We start from the raw sequence: 18,395 nt of genomic DNA on the forward strand, positions 1-18,395 counted from the left end.
TTTTAAAAAGCAGTATCATTTGCCATAAGTAAAGGATGAGTAAAAATAACACGCCACACTGGACTTTGGGATGACAGAGACCTGTGTTCAAACCCCAGCTCCAATAGTTAATAACTGTGTGCTCTTGGGGAAGTTACTTAACTTCTCTGAGTCTTAGTTTCCTCACAGAAGTAATACTAAGTATCTTATAAGCTTGTTGTGAGGGTCAAATAGGATGACATATATACATATATATACATGGTACCTAGCACAAATTCTGGCATGTAGTAGGCCCTTTTTTAAAAAAGGGTTTTGGTTTTTGTTTTCTTTTTTCCATATCCCTTCTTTCATACATTTATTTTAGTTCTTGCTTAGAGCAGCCTCCTCCAAAGCTGTAACATAGAAGTGCAGGGAGATGAGACAGGCAGCAGAAATAAAAGATGATACAGTGTCATGGAATTCTCCTACTCTATGACTTAATTTGAGTTGCAGGGTTGTTTAAGGGACCTCAGAAGTCATTCCAGTCTCTCACTCAAGTAACGACCCCCCTCGATATCATCTCTGATAGATGGATGTCCAGTCTTTGCCTTTTCACTAATATTAGAAAACTCACTACCTGATAAAACAGTTATAAGACAAAGGTCTTTTTCAGAGAAAGACAAATACCATACCATATTGCTCATATGTGGAATCTAATTTTTAAAAACGATATAAATGAACTTATTTACAAAACAGAAACAGACTCACAGACAACAAAAACAAACTTATGGTTACCAAAGGGGAAACATGGGGGGGGAGGAATAAATTGGGAACTTGGGATTAACATACACACACTACTATATATAAAATAGCTAACCAAGAAGGACCTAATGTATAGCACAGGAAACTCTACTCAATATTCTGTAATAACCTATATGGGAAAAGAATCTGAAAAAGAATGAATGTATGTATATGTATAACTGAATCGCTGTGCTGTACACCTGAAACTAACAAAACATTGTAAATCAACTATCCTCCAATAAAATTAATTTAAAAAAAGACAAAGGTCTTCTTTATAATAATCCCAAACCTCCCACTCCTTACTCCTCACCCCCATAAGTACCATCTAGTTGTCCTTGACATGTTTTCTAGAACTACCAGAATATATGTATGTGTGTGTCTATATCTGTATCTATATCTATCTAGATATAAAATCCTCCAAATAGTCAAAAGCAGATATTGCACATTTCCTTAATAGTCTCTTCTCTCAACTAAATATGGTCAGCATCCTCAACTGTTCCTCATGTGATTTGGTCTCTAGAACCCTAATCAACTTGGTGGCTCTCGTACTGGCACCCATCTCCCTGAGTTTGTCAACTGTCTCTTTGCTCACAGAATGAAAGGTGCAGTGACAAGATCACTTTTGTTAATGAGTCAGAGATCAAATTAGCCTGTAAATAGTTGCATTGGGAGGTTGGCTGACCATGATTTTTTTCACATGTCGAGTCAGATCACCACCCTCTGGCCCCATCTTGTTTGTGTATCAGTATTTGGGGCCAGCGTTCAGCCAATCGAAATTACTCTGAATCCCACATATGTCATCCATTGTAAATTAGCCATCCCTCCAAGCCTGTGCCACTCGAAAATCTGATAAGGAGGCCTTACCAAGGGTCATCAGGGCCAAGGACAGAGAGGGTTCAACAGTGATGGCGGTCAACAGTTTCAAATGCTAAGAGGTCAAACAAAATGAAGATCAGTTCCTTGTGTTTAGTGAGGAGGAAGTTGCTGGTAACCTCAGAAACCTGCCTTCTGTGTGGGGCTGCTTCCTCCACTGCCTCACTCCCAGGTGCTGTAAGGTCTGAGGAGGCCAAGGCTACCAGGAAAGCAGCAGGAGGGGAGCGGCTTATAGATGGTGGCTGAGTGGAGGAAACAGATCCCTTCCCTATGTCCTTGCTCAGCTTTGCTCAAGAGATGTTCCTCTGGGACCACATCGTTAGGGTCCACTCTGGGAGGCAAAGCTAGAAACCTGTGGTATTTGGAAACAGCCAAACACTTAGCTGAATTTTCCAATTCCATTCGTATTTGTTGCTTTATATAAATGGCTTCCTGTGGCCAGTGGTCAAGAGGCACTCTAAAAGTATTCCAGGTGGTGGTTCTGATACTGGATAAAATAGTTTCCACAAATAATTGTAGAGAAATGATTTATTGAAATGTTAATTAGTGTTTGTCTTCTGAGCTTCCTTGACACGGAGATTTTTGCAGAGAAGAAAGCAGAAGAGATCTAAAGTCAAAGGCACTTCTGGACTTTTGTGAAAGCCCCTGGAAAAGACAATACAGGTGCCCTAGAGGGTGAGAGACAACACGGAGAGTGCCTTTGAGATGCAGAAGGGAGAGAGGGCAGAGGGGCATGGGGACCATGTGTAGTGGGAATCAAGCACCACTCTCACTGCTCCCAAAGAGACAACAACCTCAGGGGCAGTGGCTCGTGCCTAGAGAGCCAGCGCCCTTGGCTCAGGGGACCCAGCCTCAGTATGTGACCTCATTCCCCACCGTGGCGTGGGGCAAAGGGCTGCCAGACTTCAAAGACCACTGGGGGCTAGAAAGTAAGGCTGCCAATGGCAACCAATACAGACTAGGACTTCCACCACTTCTTAGGCACCAGGCAAACTTCCTGAATTCTGACTGGGCCCCAAGAGGGGAAGGGCACCCCTGTATGATCAAGATGGAGTCTCCTGTCCGATTGGCAGAATGGGGGCTCAGAGTTGGGGTTAAGAAATAGGAAAAGTGATCATCTCTTACACACTTGGATTCATGGACAGAAATGCATAGCCTACACATGGTATAATCCATGCAGGGGGCCCAGGATCGGACTGTAAACACAGTTTCTGAATTTTTCTTTATTTAGAAGTGATGCAGCCTAGGGCTGGGTCCTGTTCTTATTCCCAGCCTTGTCGCACAACCTCTAATAATGCAGGATGGTCAGCCACCCAGCATCTGACTCTACTTTTAATGAAACTCTGCTGGGTCCACAAACAGGATTCCCTGACACCACCTGAGAAAGAGCATAGAACATTTGCTATGACATTTGCCTTTTACTGCTGTTGTAAAATTGTATTTTTAGAACCTTCGTCCTTAAAGCATAAACACACTAACCACTAAGAGAATGAAAAGACAAGCCACAGACTGGGAGAAATATTTGTAAAACACAAATCTGATAAAGGACTGGTGTCTAAAATGTACAAAGAACTCTTAAATCTCAAAGATAAGAAAACAAACAGCTCAATTTAAAAATGGCAAAAGATCCGATTATACAAAGTCACCAAAGATATACTGATGGCAAATAAAACATATGAAAAGATGCTCAGTTTCATATATCATTAGGGAATTGCTGATTAAAACAACAACGAGCTACTAACTACATAACTGTTAGAATGGTTACAATTCACAAAACTGACGGTACCAAGTGCTGATAAGAATGTGGGGCAAAAGGAACTCTCATTCATTGCTGGTAGGAATGCAAAATTATATAGGCGCTTTGGAACACAATCTGACAGTTTCTTATAAAACTTAACATAAGCCTACCATATGACCCAGCAGTCATGCTCCTAGGTATTTACCCAAATGATTTGAAAACTTATGTCCACACAAAAACCTACACATGAATATTTACAGCAGCTTTACTCATAATTGCCAAAACTAGAAGCAACTAAGATGCCCTTTAATAAGTGAATGGATAAACAAACCGTGATACGTCCGCACAATGGGATATTATTCAGTGATTAAAAAATGAGCTATCAAGCCACAAAAAGACATGGCAGAACTTTATATGCATATTGCTTGATGAAAGATGCCAGTTTGAAAAGCATACATACTGTATGATTCCCACTAGATGACATCCTTAAAAAGACATAAACCATGGAGACAGTAAGAAGATCAGTGGTTGCCAGGATACTTGAGGAGGGATGAAGAGGTGGAGCACAGGGGATTTTTAGGGCAGGGAAACTACTCTGTATGATACTGTCATGGTAGATACAGGTTATTATAAATTTGTCAAAAACCATAGAACACAAAGAGGGAGACAAAGTATGGACTTTAGTTAATAATGTATCAATATTGGTTCATTAATTGTGACAAATATGCCACAGTAATGCAAGATGATAATACTAGGGGAAACTGTACAGCGTAGGGGGTATACGGGAATTCTCTGTATTATCTGCTTAATTTTTCTGTAAATCTAAAACTGTTTTAAAAATAAAATCTATTAATTAAACACACACATGCACACTCACCACATGCAATGATTCCTGGTAAAGCAACCAAATGAACGATGTGACATTTTAGAGGGCTTCTAGACTAGTGGGTAAGAAATTAGCATGAATTTCACAGTCCAGAGGTTCACTTCTCCATGTTGCACATTTATCAGATGCCATGCATAAAATGTTGCAGTGAAAAATCTGCAGTTTTGTGGTTCTGCCCTCTATTTTGACATTTTCTGCATCTTTCTGGTGCAGAGCCATAGATTTTTATGTCAATTACTTAGGTAAATTAAAGAAAAAGCCCCTGTTGTTTTCTAAGGGCCAGATCAATTTAAAAAAAAAAATAGCTTTCAGTTCCATGTTTCTGGAGGAACATTCTTAGAAATAAAATGTTTCTTTTTTCTTTGAGGAGGAGATACAATCTTGAACTACACTTAAAAAAGATTTTATATAGTTAAGCATCAGAGTCTTTTTCTCTGAGCCCAAATTCTGCAGCCTCAGTATTTATATCCTGCAAGTGGGTCGACAAGGTAGGAGAGACCCTCACCCTTACAACCTCTAGCACGGGCTCCCCTCCCGTCCTAGGCTGGCTTGTTTGGTCTCCCTAGCTGCCCCTCCTTCTATTCACTTTCTCATGATGCAAATTCACACCTATCATTCATGCATGCTAAGAAAGAGGCCATGTGTATTGTTTCTTAACTTGTATTTGATCAGCTTCTGAACACCGAAACTAGGACCCAGTGATACACTTTTGCCTAGATGTCCTCTAAGAAGTCAGAAAGGCAAGAGGCACCAACAGTTGTTTTGCAAGATTCTATCAAGTGAATACAAAACATTCTCTCAAAAATCACACGGTGGCTTAATATTCAGCAGCAAAATACGTCTATTTGGATTGAAGATTACATTAGAATGTATTGAAAAGTAGGTTAAGGAAAAAAACTGTCGAAAGGGTAAGCGTCAGGGTACATGCATTTTAGAAAAAGAAGTACTGTTGTACTGGAGATGAGGGTGGCCTTTAGATGAGCTCTTACTTTAGTGGTCTGGGTGAGTGAGGAAAGGGAGGAAGATGGAGCTGGGGGCGACAACCCCAGCATGTGAGGAGCCAACAGGGCAGAATGGGATGGGGGTGTGCTACGACACACCCAGAATCAGGAGTTTCTGAGAAGTGTGATATCTACAGTGTGGTGAATGGAGACACTTCCTTGTTTGTCCCCATGGAACAAGGCCCTTCACTGGGGGACAGGCCCTAGGGACCAGCGGGGAACTGGACCACAGGTCAGAAACAAGGTTAAGCCAGAGAAGAACGGCAGCTCAAGAGAACCAAGGAATTCACAACTCAGTGGACAGAGATCAGGATTATACCAGCAAGATCACAACTAGAGCATCCCTCCTGCCTTGCCTGCCTGCTGAGTGCACAAACACCTCCTGGAAGGGCTGGGCAGAGCACCAAGGCTGGTGCCAGAGCATGTATGGGAACTGGTAGTAACTATAGACTCTAGTGACGTCCAAATACATACATTTTATGCTTCACCTGTGTTCCCACTGACCTTTGTATCTCAGTTAACATTTCCCATTTTTCAATAATTCTTAAAAATCCACAGATGTAATTGCACCATTTGGAATTTCTACTTTTTAATTTGCCTTCATTCACCAACAAATGCTTAACCAGCCTTGATTAAGTACAGGCCCTGAGCTGGTCCTGGGATCCAAGGTGAACAAAAGCAGAGGGTCCCTGTCCTCCCAGATCCTGCAGGTGAGTGCAGGAGACCTACGCGATCTAATAATGTCAAGGTACTTGTCACCAACTGATTTTCAACATAAACAACTTCAGTTACATATGATGTCCTAATGATCAAATACCATCTTAAAAGCATGAGGCAGATTCTAACTAGATCATGCAGGCCACAGTTAAGAAAAATTTCCCCAGGCCCTCCATCTCAAGGATAGGCTCTCTGAGAGATATTTCATATTTTAAATGGTCACAGTGTCTGCATGACCATTAGTCATGGGTGGAACAATCGAGAGAGCTCACTTGAGGGAGGCGTAGACTCAGTGATCCTTAACTAATTTAATAATTCTGTGCTCTAGCTATTCAGTAAGGTTTACAATACAATTTTACAATCCCAGGACTTTCTCTGATAGTTTACTCAAAAGATAGTTTACTCGAAAGATAGTTAACAGGTAACATAACCACATAAAATCTTTCCAAGAGGAAGGAAATATATACAGTGGCAAGTTTAAAAATTGATACAATAAATTGCCAACATTGGTGATGGAACTTTTCACAATCTAACAGTGAATATCTGATTCCAAACTTAAATCCTTTCAATCTTTAGCATTACCTGGGAACATTAAACCTCAGCTCAGAAGATTGTGATCTCTGAATTTAAAGAGGCCCCTTGCTTAAGAGTATGCACTTACGCATTCTGAGAAACTGTCATTTCTTTCACAAAGCGTTTGACATTTGCCATTTCCTTTATAACCTCGGTTAGAAGAAATAAAATGAGGTAATATTCTAAATGTAAAAGATGCTAGAAGAGTTAAGTCCATTTATTTTTTGCTGTGTGTGCAGAGGAGGGAATACAATACATAACAAAACTAACACATTTTAACAAATGGCAGTATATTTCAAATTTAGGGAAGCACAAAGACCTGAGAAAGCACCTTTTTATGCAAAATATTTATATAGGAGTATAAATAAAATGTGCACTACAAAGTAAAATAAAATAGACTGGGGCATACAGGACACAACTATTATGACTAAGCTTGTTTAAAAAAAAAAAAAAAAAACCACTGGATTTTTTAAAGCTTCCATTTCACAGCAGGGTTGAGGGAGGGGGTACTTCATACCCAAAGGCTCACTTCCCTGTGTCATCTTTGTAACCAAAAGCAATGCACATAAGACTTCTGTGAACCCTTAAAATATGTATTTGTCAACTTGAATTTGCAATTTTTAAAGTTGGTGGTGCAGAACCATAGAAGTGTAATTTTTGCAGTTCCCTTCACACACCTTTATCTGGAAAATTCTAAAGGTCCACCACCCGCAGAGGTGTTGCTATATGAAAGAAATTTTCCAGTAAAACAAGATGTTGCTCTTCCTACTCTGCAGCAATGTCAGTAAAGCTTCTTTTGAAAAGTGCCTTAAATAGATTTCCACATATCTGGTTTAAGACTGAAAACAATTTCAAATAAGCCTTGCGCTGGTTAGCTACAGCTTTAAGGTGAGGAGTTGGAATTTTTAAGAAGGACAGCATTTGTAAACCAGTTCCATCTTCGTGTTTCATGGATTGAAGACAGAATATTGTATCTGTCATCACACTTGAGTTGCATTTTCACTATGCACGGCCTATTTGCATACAAACAAAAGAGATTATTTTTAAAAGAGGTTTTCTGTGTTTTTGTTTTGGTCCTTTGGGATGACTGTGGTAAGAAGGGACCAAGCCATTTTCACACCTTGGATTTCACACGTGTTTAAGTGACCCCCTCACTTCCCCTTCCTCCCCACCCACTTCCAATGTCAATGGCGGTCAATGTTAGGATCTTTGTCACCATTTGTCTGGACTATTGCAGCAGCCTCCAGGCTGGTTCCCTCTCACTATCCTTTACCCTACCATTATCTTTCATCAAAAACAATCTGATTATGAAACTTCCTTGCTTTAAAGACTTACTCCCTGTTCCTCATAGGCAGAAGTCACACTTACTTAGCAAGACACATGAGGCCCTTGACAGCCTGAATCCAAGTTTTCTCTCCTGCTTTTATCAGTCAACTCATATAACTTACCCTCGAGTCACACTTGAACTGTTCACTATTCCCTGACCCTCTCAAATCCTTTCAAGGCTTTTTTGCCTTCTTTGCCTTTGCACAGACTGTTCCTTCTGTCTGGAATGCCTTTCCTGCCTTCTCTGTCGGCAAAATGCTCCCCTTCCTTTAAGATCCAGATCATTCCACAGTTCACAGCTGAAACCTTTTTTTTGGCCATCCTCCCCTCCTCTTTTCACAATATCTATACCTTCCTTGCTCCCAAATCACATTACTTATTCTTCCATTATAGCTATTTCCTCATTGTGCTACAATCTCACTGCTCACATGGCTCTCCTGTCCCGAGTTCCACAAGGGCAAGGGACATGTTTCATTCCCCTTTGCGTTCCTGGTGCTTAGCAAAGGAACAGGTCCAGTAAATGTTATTAAAGTTAATATCTGTTAGCTGATTGCTTATAAGCTAGGTGCTCTGCTAAGTACTTTAAATCTATTACTTCATTTAATCTGCACAAAAAACATACAAAGTTTTACAAGTGAGGGAACTAAGTTGCAGAGAAGTTAGGCCACTTGCTCAGGGACACACAGCTGGCAACCTCAAGGTTTTAGTGGTATATAGAATTGAATCTGTTTAATTTCTAACTGATAATACTATGTGACTATCATTAGAATGTCAGGCATCAGCGTACTTTTTTGGTGTGGTTTGGCACTTTTTTGAGTACATGTCTCTACTCTGCCCCTTACTAATTTTGTGATGTTGAGTAACTTACTAAACCTCTCTAAACCTCAATTTCCTCATTTTTTTTCAATGGGGAAAATAATACCAAGCTCACACGGTCATCGTAAGGATCCAGGGACAACACCTATGTAAGTTCCTAGCCCTGTCCCTGCTCATCACAGCCATCACTGTTCCTTCCTTCTTGGAGCCCCGCATTTCATATTCCTCCATTAGTTCACTTAATCCTTACCCTCTGAAAAACTGAAACTATTCAACCTTCTAACAGATGAAGAAACTGAGGCTTAGAGAATTAAGTAACCTGCCCAAAGTTCCTTTAAGCAGATGTTTTTCCTAAGGCGCCCCAGAACTGAATAAGCCCCTGATATCAATAACTAAGTAGTGTTTAAAGGGATCATGCTGCCTGTATGTGTGAAAATTCAGCTGGAGGCATTAAAGAGCCTGGGTTTGAGCCTGTTTTCCTTTTTTTAACTTTTATTTTCTGGCAACCATGAACACTTAACCAGCCAGGGAATTCTCTTGGAAATAAAGTCTTGGGTGAGCCACTGAATGGGCACATTAACTTTTCTACTCCCTACTGTCTAAATTCTCCATGTTCCTTGAATTTCCACCTTCTCCACTGAGCTCTCAATCAAGTTCTCCCCTCGCTCCCAATCCACTTCCTTCCAACCCCCCGGGGGAAGATCATGGGAACACTCCCAACTCAGTCAGAAGAGAAGAAGATAAGTGGCCTCTGCCTTAGGATCTGGTTTCCATAGGGAAGTGTCTTGCTGGGTCCACACTTTCAACCCCCTTAGCTTCTGTCTCCCAGCTCTCACCTGTCTTGTTCCATCACTCACTTCTGTTATCTGAGGGTCTCAAAGGTGTTCTATGTTTGCCACTTCTGACTTTGAGTCTGTACCCTGCTACTAGATGACTTTTTACCTTGATTTCATCCTCCTTAGCAGAGCAATGAAATCCCTATTTCTAAAACCCACCAATCTAGAGGTAATCACTATGACTATTTTGACGTATTTGCTTGCTATCTTGTTTCTCTGCATTATTTTCTTTATAATTCCATAGTCTTATGTTTTTTTCTGTCATCAAGAAGTCATCATCAACTTCACTTTTAGTTTACTTAACCATTCACCTACTATGACAAATTTAGGTTGATTCTTATTTTTCATTATAGTAAATAATGGTGTAATAAACATTTTTGTGCACAAATCTGTTAACATCCCTGACTGTCTAATTATATAGATCCCTAAAGGTGAAATTATTAGAACAAGATAAATAAGTGTATTTTTATGGTAAAGAAAAATGATAGTTTATGTATCTTCTAGAATTAGAAGTATAAATTTGAATATGTTACCCATGATGACTAATGAGCAAAAACGTCTTTATAAATTAAAAGCAGATAAACAGAACTAAAATATTTGAGGTCCAAAAGGCTACAAAGGGGGTTTCAAGGACAACTTCATGAAGACACTCACTTGATTACCAATCACAGGACAGGGTTTCATTTTAATGTTTTTGGCATCCTACCTCATATAAATATATTTTAGGTGGCTTTTTTGTTTGGCTTTCACCTTATTCACTTGCATTGAGCCTGGCCTTCTCTTATCTATAATTAGGAGGTCTATTATAGCAACTTTTGAGTTACAGGTAAAAATCCATTTGCTAGAACTGAGTCAGAAAAGGCAGAGCCAAAGAAATTTAAGACTTCATTTAAAAGATAGGAAATAATAGATTTTAAAGAAAAGAATGTGAAGCCTAAAATATTTCATTTTCACAAGACTCTACATCCATTATAAATTCTTATAACCCTCATAGCATTGGTGAGTACCAGTAGCCTCATTTTACAGATGAAAGCACTGAAGTTCAGGGAGCTGGATAGCTTCCCCAAGGTGACATCACTAATAAGTACAAAATTACTTATTAACTACTTATTATTTGACACCAGCCCGATGGACTCAAAATGCTGGCACTTATCTAAGACACAATACTACCTACAGACAAACAGAAAACAGACACCTTTGTGCTCCTGGGGAACACCACACACTTCACTCATAAAAATATCACCACATTTGATATATTTACCACTAAGCTGAGCTCTTTCAGGACAGAAATCATATTTGCTCGTCTTTGGTATATTTCAAATGTGTGGCATAGTGCCTGGAACAAAGGTGCTGAATGAACTGAAAAAATTACTTAGAACATAGAGAAATAGGCAGTGGCCAAGTGTGCTTGTATCTGAATTTTTAAGTCTCTTGATACAGCGTCTTAAATTGCTTTCCAGAAAAGTTATAGCCATTCACAATCCCACAATCAGTAGTATATGAAAGAACCATTCTTCCTGTATACTCTGAGCATTAATACCCCCATCCCCTAATGAAATATAAATTATTAATTTGATAAATGAATATATCTCATTGGTGTTTACACTGGCATTTCCTTAATACTTAGTGAAGATGAAAATTTTGTCTTTTAAAATTACATTTTAAACTGTTTATTTTGAAATAATTAAAGATTCAAAGGAAGCTGAAAAAATGTGTACAGGGAGGCCCTATGTACCCTTCAACCAATTTCCCCCAATGGTAATGTCTTGTATAACACTAGTACAATGTCAAAATCAGGAAACTGACATTGGTTTAATCCACAGAGTTTATTCAGATTTCACCAGTTTTATGTTTTATGTGCACTCCTCTGTGTGTGTGTGTGTGTAGTTCTATGCAGTTTTATCACACGTGTAGATTCATGTAACAACTGCCATTATCAGGATACAGAACTGTTCCACCACCACAAGGCTCCCTGGTGCTATCCCTTTGTAGCCACACATACCTCTTCCTTTCCCCACCACCCCTAACTATGGCAACCACCAACTTGTTCTCATCTCCGTGATTTTGTTGTCTCAAGAATGTCATATAAATGGAATCACACAGTAGCATTTTGGGATTGGCATTTTCACTTAGCCCTGGAGATTCATTCAAGTTTCTGTGTGTACCAGTAGTTCTTTCCTTTTATTGCTGAGTAGTATTTCATGGTATATGTGTAGCACAGTTTGTTTAATCATTCACCCAAGGAAGGACATTTTTCCCCTTAGTTTTCGACCATTAAGAATAAAGCTGGTATGAGTATTCATGTACTGTTTTTTGTGTGAACATAGGTTTTCATTTCTCTGGGATAAATGCCCAAGAATGCAATTGCTGGGTTATATGGTAAATGTACGTTTAGTTTTGTAAGAAACTGCCGAACGCTTTTCCAGAGTGGCTGCACCATTTTACAGTCCTAGCAGCCACGTATGAGTGATCCAGTTTCTCTGCAACCTGCCAGCATTTAGTGTTACCATTATTTTTTACTTTAGCCATTCTGATAAGTGTACGATAATAGCTCACTATGGTTTTAACTTTCATTCCCATAATGGATAATGATGTTGAACATCTTTTCATGTGCTTACTTATCATCTGTATATCCTCTTTGGGGAAATGTTTTTATGTCTTTTGCCCATTTTGTAACTGGATTATTTGTTTAACTGTTTAATCTGATAAGTGAAAACACCTCATTGGTGTTTCTTCAATGTCTACTGAAAATGAACATTTTTTTGTTATTTGTATATTTTTAAATCACTTAATTATTAACGGCATTGGATTGCTTTTGTCACTTCATAATTGTTGTTTTCCATTCGCAATTAGATTATAAAAATTGTATGTCTGCTTTTTCTTCTGTATCCTCCATACTGCCTTAAAACTATCAGGTTCTTGATAAAGATTTATTGTTTACTCGGTTGAAAATAGTTGTAAGATGGAGGTGATGATCTAGGTTTATCTTTTGGGTACTTATTTATTTCAGGTTTTACCCCATGGTTATTTCCTGGCTGCTATTGACTAATTCATTTATTTTGCTAAATGTTCATTTAAAAAATTTTTATTAGATCTTTTAGTAGAGTCAAACCTGATTAATTTGATCCCCAATAATATAGAAGTGTGACATTTGCATTGCTTGGCCAATAATATCCTGAGGCTACAGAAGGCAAATTTTAAACTCACTTTGACTTCCAAGCTTTCTAAGACAATGCTTTAATACTTCCCTATTCCAATTCTACTATGTTTTTTCCTGCTTATTGACCTAAGTTATAATAATCCCCCAAATTCCACTCAGGCTTGTTTTTTCCTTTACATCATTAGGTTCACCACAGTCTTACAACATCCCCCTTACAACATCAGATTCATCATAGGGTTCATCTCTGAGAAGCTTTGAAAAACACATTTCTTATGGCTTAACAAAAGAGAATGGAATCTATGTCAGTACCACAAATCCAACATGTGAAATGACAGCTGCAGAAAGCACAGGAGACTCCAGGTCTGGCCGATTGACTCTAGGGTGTCTCCGTGTGGCTCTTTATGGACAGCAGAAGTGAGTTTGGTTCAGTGAAGAGGTCCCCTTTCATCACCTAATGTTTTGTGGGAGTGATCTATCTGCTGTCTCTGTTCTCAGCTCTCTAAGATCTACCCCCTCTACTCAGCTGGGCGTGTGCTCCACAAAGGTCACCACGGACCTCTGGACTGACATTTTCAGTCATTTTCCTACTTCACCTTTCTGCAGAATTTGACACCGTGACTACCCTCTACTTTTTGAAATATTTTTCTCCTTTTAGCTTAGGTGACCTAATCCTTTATTGGTTCCTCACCAACCTCTCTGAGATATTTATTCACAGTTTCTTTCTCTGGCTATTTGCACCCTCACCAAAGGATTATGTACACCCACCAAATGTATTAGTTTGTTAGGGCTGTGATAACAAAGTACCACAAACTTTGTGGTTGAAACAACCCTCCTTCTGAGGGTTTTAAGGGAAGGATCTGTTCTAGGCCTCTCTTCTTGGCTTGTAGATGGCCATCTTTTCCAAGTCTCTTCACATGGTCTTCCCTCTATGCATGATTCTGTGTCCAAATTTCCTCTTACTTTTAAGCATATCAGTCATCTTGGATTAGGGCCCATCCTAATGACTTCATTTTAGCTTGATTATCTCTGTAAAGACCCTATCTCTAAATATAGTCACATCCTGAGATACCATTAAGAAGAATGGTGGGCTTCCCTGGTGGCGCAGTGGTTGAGAGTCCACCTGCCGATGCAGGGGACACGGGTTCGTGACCCGGTCCGGGAAGATCCCACATGCCGCGGAGCGGCTGGGCCCGTGCGCCATGGCCGCTGAGCCTGCGCGTCTGGAGCCTGTGCTCCGCAACGGGAGAGGCCACAACAGTGAGAGGCCTGCATACCACAAAAAAAAGAAAAAGAAAAAAAAAAAAAAGAAGAAGAATGGTATTTTCATATACTACTGATTGTGGGATTGTGAATGGCTATAACCTTTCTGGAAAGCAATTTAAGACTCTGTACCAACAGTCTTAAAACATATAAATTTTGAGGGGACACAACTAACCCTTAACCCTTAGTCCCTAGAGTCACTTTTTCTGTATCTCATGTGCTCAGTGTAGAAATTTGGTAAATATGCTTTGTCTTTCCATGAACATGTCCTCCTCTTTTTTTAAACTGAAGTACAGTTGATTTATAATATTATGTTAGTTTCAGGTGTACAGCTGTCCTTCTCCTTCTTGCATCTCTCCCCTCCCCTGGTTCCTATGACATCACTTTTCTCCTGCTCTGTTCCCATTCTCTCTAGTCCCTCCTTGGTGTCTACTGTGGACTCTTTATCCTCATCTACCTCCTTAAATGTCAAAATTTTCCAGCTTCCATCCTTGGCTTCTTCTCAATTCACCATCCCCTCTCCCTAGTGATCTCACCCACAACGAGAATTTCAACTATCACCTATACTTGTGCTGAAGCCTCTTAATGTTTTCTGCAGCCCATACCTCTTTTTTGAGCTTCACACCTGTATATCCACTTGTCTACTTGGACATCACCATCTAGCTGCTCCAAGAGATCTCAAATTCAGCATGTTAAAAAATGAATTCAACTTCTGTCCTCTTTCCCCTAGCCCAAACCCAATCCACTTGCTATATCCTCCATTTTGTGAGGATGCCACTGTACACTTAAATCTCTCCTTCCAAGCTCCATATCTGTCAAAAACCAAATCCTATCAATTCTGGTATGTAAATATCTCCTAAATGCATCCTCTCCTCTCTCACCCTACCATAACTGCCCTGGTTCTATGTCCTTAACGCCTCTCCTTGAATTAGTTTCCTATAGTCCTATTAGCCTAATAGTTTCCTAAATGAGTTCCTTGTTAACTCAGTTCTGCACTCTGCTGCCCGAGGCATTTTTAAAGCAAATTTTATCGTATTTTTGCTTGTTTATGGTTCTTCAAATGTAGGCTGTGACTTTAGGATAATCACAATGGATGCCTGGGCTTGGGGCAGGGGGGAGAGAGTGTCCTTGTTCTAACCCCTCCCAGTGTCCACCTCATCCTCTATGAGTACTACTTGCCAGGCATCTTCTCACAGCTATACCTGCAATTCCCCCATGCACCCCATTTGTCTACTTAATTACCCAGACCTTGGGTGTTTAAATTATGTTGACTTCCCATGAAGCCCACAGCTGGTGGTCTAAAAACCCTCAGGAGGGTCTCTGAGCCATCTTTTCTCTCCTGTACTAGTTCTCTGCTCCTGGCTTCATCCTTGCATCTAACTTGGCTCTTGGCTTCCCTACCCTCATCCTCCTTTCCAGCATTTGGCTTCCCACTGTGATCAGAGTCATTTCCTGGAAGTGGCTGGTCTTGTCCTTGGGCTCTGCCTGTTTCACTGTCAGCTCCCCTGGGAGCCCAGCCTAGGGTTGTCCTGACAGGCTCAGAGGGGATTGAACACTTCTGCTGGGAAAAAACTTTCCTGATTCTAATCCTAGCATTGACATCAAGTAGCTGTATCATCTTGGACAAATGACCTCCCTTCTATTTCTTAATCCTAACAGTAATAGTAATAAACAACAACAATAATAATAATCACTGAGTACTTATCGAGGCAAGGTTCTAAGTACCTTACATGGATTATCTCATTAAAATCTCACAATTATCACAATTATCCCAATTATACAGTAAAACACTAAGGATTTCAATTGTTAAGCAATTTGTCCAAGGTCACACAGCTAGAAAGTGAAAGAATCCGGGACAGAAACACTAGCACTTTGGTTCCTAACTGTGGCCACTTAACCCCTGCACTGTTCTTCCTTTCACCGTGCAGCTCACTCCAGAGCCATGAGATCCATTTGTAAAATAAGGAAATGAGCACTCTGGTCTCTTCCACATAGAATATTCTATGAAAATAGGCTTATCAGGATCTAGTGATTTATGGGTAGAGTGAGTATATTTTGAGAAGGAGTTAAGAGACAAAAAAGTTAAACATAAAGGGCCAAAGCCCTAACAGTGGAACTCCACAAATTATGAGTGATCACATACCACTAGGTAGCTGACTGCTTTTCTGAGAGAAGCCAGCTATTGGTTACTTTTTCTTAAATATCTAGTTTTATTTTTCTGCCTGCAGATGTGATCCAAGTTCAAAAGCACAAAGTAGAAAATAAAAATCATCTGTATTTCTAACATTGTATGTATAGAGGTATCATGTATAAAAGTAGTAGCAGTGTACATTCTGGTTTTTGTCTTATACAAAATACATTAAGAATTGTTCTACAATAGAGTTTTTAATGATTGCATGGTATTTCATCATGGATGTTCCATAATTAACCAACTACTTATGTTTAGATATTTAAGTTGTTTCTAAGATTTTCCCTATGAGAAACAATGGCAAGAAAAATATGCTTACGCCCTTACAATAAATTCCTAAAAGTTGAACTACTTGGTTAAAAGGCGTATACATTTTGCTTTTGGTATGTATCACTAGATTATTGTCTAGAAAGATTATATTATCATCAACAGGTAATAAGGGTATAAATGTTCCTCCCTCCTTAGAAACACATAGGATTCTTGCTTGCTTGCTTTTCAAACAAAATATTTGCCAAGTTGATAAAAGAAAAATGACATTTCACTTTTAATTTGCATTTCTTTTATTTCAGATAAGACTAAATAGTATTGGCCATTTATATTTTAAAATTTCCTGTTCATGGTCAATTTTCAGGCACTGTGAAACAAAGAGAATCTTAACAAGAACAGTATAGACAGTGGCCTGTGGTTCTATAGACATCTGCAGGCAGTGTTAGCATAAGGTACCACTTCTGTGGTTCCACAAAATTATATATTCTGAAATTGCTCACTTCATACGTGGGTAACATTTCAAAATTTCACTGGAGGGAAAAGGAGTCTTTACTTGGAAATTAAATTCTAATCTTCTGAAATAAAAGCAGCAAAGCTGTCTACCAAACCAGTAAGCACTGGATAGACGAGGGTTACGTAGATTTTCAAAGAACAATAAGAAATAACCAGTGACCCCAGCTGCCACCATCCAAGAGAAGGGTGGATGTGACTTCTTCCAGTAAGTCACTGCCATGGGGGCCTGCCGGGACATGGAGAAACCTTGTGCAGGACAAAGTGGAAAGAAACATTTTTACTCCTTATGACCAGCGTGACCTTGAGTTAATTATTTAGCTGCTTTAAGCCACAGTTATCTCATCCATAAAACACAATGATGATATCATCGGCCTGAGAGTCACTGTGAAGATTAAAATTCAGTGAAATCACACTAGTAAACTACACAGCATATCATGCATATTCAATACCTTGTAGCTAACTGAATTACTGAAATAATGGCCTCTTTGTGACTCATGATCTGGGTTCTGCATTTGCTTTTTACACCTCTTATTCCTCTTCCTTTTCCTCAGCCTCTCTCCTTCTACTTTCTCTATCTCATTCCCCACCCCCAGGCCAAACTGACCTTGGTGTCCATTGAATTTACTCCCTGTCATTTGTTATACATGTACAGACATTTTAAAATTTCCTGATTCTTGAAATCAGTAACTGTAACATTTAAATATCTGAAAAAAATTTTCAAAAATCAAAATTAAATCACTTAAAAAACCCCCAACAACCAATAAACATTTTGACATTTCCATAATTCTCATCTTTAATTAGTAGTCAAATATCTTCGGTAGACATTTTTTAAAAGCTCTCCTGCCTTGGAGGTATGGGATCATCTTAGAGTGATGGAGCAAGAAGGTGCGAATGGCTTCAAGACTCTAGCTAATCTTCCATAGCATAGATTGCTCTTTCTCCCAGATATTCCTGCTGCATAAATACATCCTTAATACATAATTAGCATTCTTGGGCAGGAAGGACAGAAAACAGTACCATCCTCGATCTCAGCCTGACACTGAGGTCACTTAACTCATAACTGCCTTTCAAGAATAAGAATGATCACTCACCATCCGAGACCCATCTTCACTGGTTTCTGCTGTTGGGGTAACTGTCTGGGCATGACCTCGTTTGTTGTCTGTCTGTCTGTGCTAGTTGGCAGTGGGAGGAGGAGCAACCCCTCCTACACCCCTGAAAGCTTTCCTCCTCAATGACTGTATACTTTGTAACTTTCTTTATTAAAGGCTGTTCCTCTTTTTTTCTACAGATTTTGCCAACACTTGTGGAAGAAATTTAACCCTTTTCTTGCATTTGAATTTGTTGACCTAGGTCTAAATATATTTAAAAAATAATAATTCAGTGGCTTGAGTTCCAGACATGGCATTAAGATGAAGCTGACTAAAAATCCCCCCTCTTGAAACTCCCTCAAAAAGCCTAGAAAATAAGATAATAAAAAGAGAA

General features: G+C 39.4%; 1 protein-coding gene across 1 annotated transcript in view; it reads right to left on the reverse strand.

Moving 5' to 3' along the window:
• Nucleotides 1-18,128, reverse strand: part of CD86 (CD86 molecule) — a gene marked incomplete at its 3' end in the record, with an annotated part of 60,101 nt that extends 41,973 nt beyond the window's left edge. The window contains exon 1 of the mRNA XM_082654799.1: nucleotides 18,005-18,128. Within this exon, the coding sequence (XP_082510925.1) occupies nucleotides 18,005-18,057 (53 nt within the window). The 5' untranslated portion in view covers nucleotides 18,058-18,128. The remainder of the gene's footprint in view (nucleotides 1-18,004) is intronic.
• Between the last annotated feature and the right edge of the window lie 267 nt (nucleotides 18,129-18,395).

Source organism: Grampus griseus, assembly GCF_964374135.1.
Source record: "Grampus griseus genome assembly, chromosome: 5".
In the NCBI taxonomy this organism is placed as follows: Eukaryota; Metazoa; Chordata; class Mammalia; order Artiodactyla; family Delphinidae; genus Grampus; species Grampus griseus.